This window comes from Polyodon spathula, unplaced genomic scaffold (assembly GCF_017654505.1).
Source record: "Polyodon spathula isolate WHYD16114869_AA unplaced genomic scaffold, ASM1765450v1 scaffolds_365, whole genome shotgun sequence".
NCBI lineage: Eukaryota > Metazoa > Chordata > Actinopteri > Acipenseriformes > Polyodontidae > Polyodon > Polyodon spathula.
This window is the reverse complement of record NW_024471857.1, coordinates 420-4,678: the sequence shown is the minus strand read 5'-3', so window position 1 is coordinate 4,678 and position 4,259 is coordinate 420. Positions and strand designations below refer to the sequence as shown.

Below are 4,259 nucleotides of genomic sequence, written 5' to 3'. Positions count from 1 at the left end.
CTGGGAGGCTGTCAGTGTGAGCAGTTCAATAGGGAATGGGATTGCTGGGAGGCTGTCCGTGTGAGCAGTTCAATAGGGAATGGGATCGCTGGGAGGCTGTCAGTGTGAGCAGTTCAATTGGGAATGGGATCGTTGGGAGGGTGTCAGTGTGAGCAGTTCAATAGGGAATGGGATCGCTGGGAGGCTGTCAGTGTGAGCAGTTCAATAGGGAATGGGATCGCTGGGAGGCTGTCATTGTGAGCAGTTCAATTGGGAATGGGATCGCTGGGAGGCTGTCAGTGTGAGCAGTTCATTGGGAATGGGATCGCTGGGAGGCTGTCAGTGTGAGCAGTTCAATAGGGAATGGGATCGCTGGGAGGCTGTCAGTGTGAGCAGTTCAATAGGGAATGGGATCGCTGGGAGGCTGTCAGTGTGAGCAGTTCAATAGGGAATGGGATCGCTGGGAGGCTGTCAGTGTGAGCAGTTCAATTGGGAATGGGATCGCTGGGAGGCTGTCATTGTGAGCAGTTCAATTGGGAATGGGATCGCTGGGAGGCTGTCAGTGTGAGCAGTTCATTGGGAATGGGATCGCTGGGAGGCTGTCAGTGTGAGCAGTTCAATAGGGAATGGGATCGCTGGGAGGCTGTCAGTGTGAGCAGTTCAATAGGGAATGGGATCGCTGGGAGGCTGTCAGTGTGAGCAGTTCAATAGGGAATGGGATCGCTGGGAGGCTGTCAGTGTGAGCAGTTCAATAGGGAATGGGATCGCTGGGAGGCTGTCAGTGTGAGCAGTTCAATAGAGAATGGGATCGCTGGGAGGCTGTCCGTGCGAGCAGTTCAATAGGGAATGGGATCGCTGGGAGGCTGTCAGTGTGAGCAGTTCAATAGGGAATGGGATCGCTGGGAGGCTGTCAGTGTGAGCAGTTCAATAGGGAATGGGATCGCTGGGAGGCTGTCAGTGTGAGCAGTTCAATTGGGAATGGGATCGCTGGGAGGCTGTCAGTGTGAGCAGTTCAATAGGGAATGGGATCGCTGGGAGGCTGTCAGTGTGAGCAGTTCAATTGGGAATGGGATCGCTGGGAGGCTGTCAGTGTGAGCAGTTCATTGAGGTTTGTCTCTTGAGTGAAGGCTGCTCTCTGTCTCTTCACTGGGTGACTGTGGGCTGCATCTCCTCAGCTCTCCTGCACTGCAGACTCTTTGCTTGCAATGATGTGCTGTTGGTAACAGCAAGGCTTTCAATCAGAAATAAAGTGTCTGAAAACCGACAAGGCTGTGCAGGGTGCACAGAGTTCAATACCCTTCAGAGCCCTGCACAATGTATAACACTGTTACAATACACAGACCCCCTCCCTTCATAGTCCTGCACAGTATATAGCATTGTTACAATACACAGACCCCCTCCCTTCAGAGCCCTACACAATGTATAGCATTGTTACAATACACAGACCCCCTCCCTTCAGAGCCCTGCACAGTATATAGGATTGTTACAATACACAGACCCCCTCCCTTCAGAGCCCTGCACAATGTATAGCATTGTTACAATACACAGACCCCCTCCCTTCAGAGCCCTGCACAGTATATAGGATTGTTACAATACACAGACCCCCTCCCTTCAGAGCCCTGCACAATGTATAGCATTGTTACAATACACAGACCCCCTCCCTTCAGAGCCCTGCACAGTATATAGCATTGTTACAATACACAGACCCCCTCCCTTCAGAGCCCTGCACAATGTATAGCATTGTTACAATACACAGACCCCCTCCCTTCAGAGCCCTGCACAGTATATAGCATTGTTACAATACACAGACCCCCTCCCTTCAGAGCCCTGCACAATGTATAGCATTGTTACAATACACAGACCCCCTCCCTTCAGAGCCGTGCACAGTATATAGGATTGTTACAGGATTGCAGGATATTGCAGCACTAATTCTAAGACACGTCTCAGTCTTACAGAATGAATTCCATGCAATAGATTGTTGAATATTAGCAATACTCACAGCTTTGAAACTTGAATTCCCATTATACAGCACTTCCTGTCCACCTGTCTGTCTGTAATCAGTCACTCTATCTATCACTCTACCTGCCCTGCCTCACTTTTTCATGTTTCATCAGCAGCATAGCAAATAATGTGAGCTTGCTGTGCCCGTTTCTGCCCCCTGCACTCCAGAGTATGTATGTGTGCAGTCTAGGTATTCATTACAGCCAAACAAACAGTATGCACACACCGTGGAAACACAGGTCACTGAGCCACCCCAGTGCGGAGTTCTGAGCCACCCCAGCCCAAGAACTGAATTTCACAGAACGTACACCCCCCCCCGCCCCCACACACAGACGACAATGGACAGCACCGCCACCCTCCGCATACCTGGTGTCTGTAGTCCAGGGACACAGAATTACCAGACTCTGTTATGCAGATAATTCAGAATTTCATAAAATGTCGCTCTTAAAATCATTCTACAAATACAACATTCAAGTGCTAAGCAAAAAAACATGAAACAAAAGAAGGCTCTGATTGTATAAAGCCCCTGGCTCCTGCTCTTCAGTGCGGGGGCCCCCTCGGCTCCTCTGCTGGCTCTGCCCCTGGAATCCTGGCAGCCAGGAGGCAGGCCAGCCCGATGCCCACAGCCTGCATGGCGGCCAGGCCCAGTGCGCCCGCGGCGATGTAGAACATGTTGTCATTCACAAAGTCGTGCACCTTCTGGAAGCAGCCGTGAGTGTAGATCCCGGCCGTGCCACCGCCCTCTGGAGGCAGGGGGCTGTTCCTGCAGCCTCTCCGCAGCATACAGCAGCTGGCCGGAACTGAGCCATTGGGCTCCAGGGACCAGGATGAGGACAGCCAGTCCCTGTAGCTCTGCACCCCACAGCACTCCAGTGCCCTCTGGAGAGCGTCCAGCGCGTCTGCCTTGCCCTCATCCTCCCCGTAGGATTGCACGGCCTCCCGCAGCCCATTCTGGAAACCCTCGGCGATGTCCTTGCGGTAGAAGAGTCCGGAGAGCCCCGCGGAGAGCCCGGCCCCCAGCAGGGCCATCTGGAAGAGCCCGTAGGTGCGCAGCAGGCAGCGGTTCTCTGTGGCCGCGCTGAAGCAGCCCAGGAAGCCCCAGGCGATGACGGCTGCCCCGCTGGCCAGCAGGATAAAGGCTGTGTTGGGGTAGCGGTTGGTGGACAGCACCAGGTAGTCAGACAGGGAGATTTTGGCCCAGATGCCGACGGTGAACATGGCCAGCCCCGCCACCCAGAAGAGGAAGCTGAATGCCATGAGGGCGAGTTTGAGCAGAGCCATGGTGCCCCGGTGTGCCCGCACCACGGGCCGGTTCCTGCAGGAGGACCAATCCAGGGCAGGGGGCTTCTCTCTGTGTGATGGCTGGTCCTTGGGCTCTGCTAGGCAGTGGCTAGAGGTGCTGTAAGGGGGCAGTTCACACACGCCCAGTCCAGGGGTAACTGAGCTATTGCGGGGGTCGTCGGGTGTTGAGTAGGGCTTCCCAAATCCCGCGGCCAGGCCCCTGGGTGAAGACAGCCTCCTCGCCAGCCTCTCCACACTCCCTGTCAGCTCCAGGCTCTCCTGTCGGCTCACCAGGCTCAGCCGAGGCAGAGTGTCGTATGGCAGCTGAGTCGTCATTGCAGAAACTCTCCACTCACTCGCTCGCTCCCTCTCCCCTCCCCAGCCCTCTTCTCCCCCTCTCGCTCCCCTCTCTCACACTCTGTTCCTTATGGCTGATAATGCTGTTCAGACATTAAATCATTCCCATGATAAAGAGGCTTGAGCCACGTTGTTAAGATTTTGGTTTTATTATGAGGATTGTTGTTTTTCAGAGCGCTCATCTCCCTTCCTTCCTCCCTCCCTCCCTCCCTCCCTCCCTCTCTCTCTCTCTCTCTCTCTCTCTCTCTCTCTCTCTCTCTCTCTCTCTCTCCTCAAACCCCTCCTCCCTTCTCCTCGCTCGTCACACTGGAAGCTCTCATAGAGGTGGTAGTGGACAGGGACCCAGCCCCTGGGATCCCCTGACTGCAGCTCTCTGAGAGAGAGCAAAGTGGCCCTGCCTGTCCCGCAGCATCTAAGAGATAAACTACCAGGGAGCTGAGAGAGCTGCCACCCTGCCAGACAGGCAGAGACGTGTGTGTGCGTATTCCTGTGTGTGTGTGTGTGTATGTGTTCCTGCGTGAGTGTGTGCATGTTCCTGTGTGTGTGTTCCTGTGTAAGTGTGTGCATGTTCCTGTGTGTGTGTGTGTTCCTGTGTGTGCATGTGTTCGTGTGTGCGCGTGTGGTCCTATGTGTGTGCGTGT

General features: G+C 54.4%; 1 protein-coding gene across 1 annotated transcript; it reads right to left on the bottom strand.

The window, feature by feature from the left end:
* Positions 1-2,332: 2,332 nt before the first annotated feature.
* Positions 2,333-3,600, bottom strand: LOC121308127 (tetraspanin-7-like). Its single transcript, XM_041240419.1, has one exon. The coding sequence runs from the start codon at positions 3,595-3,597 to the stop codon at positions 2,521-2,523; it is 1,077 nt and encodes a 358-aa protein (XP_041096353.1). The 5' UTR covers positions 3,598-3,600; the 3' UTR covers positions 2,333-2,520.
* Between the last annotated feature and the right edge of the window lie 659 nt (positions 3,601-4,259).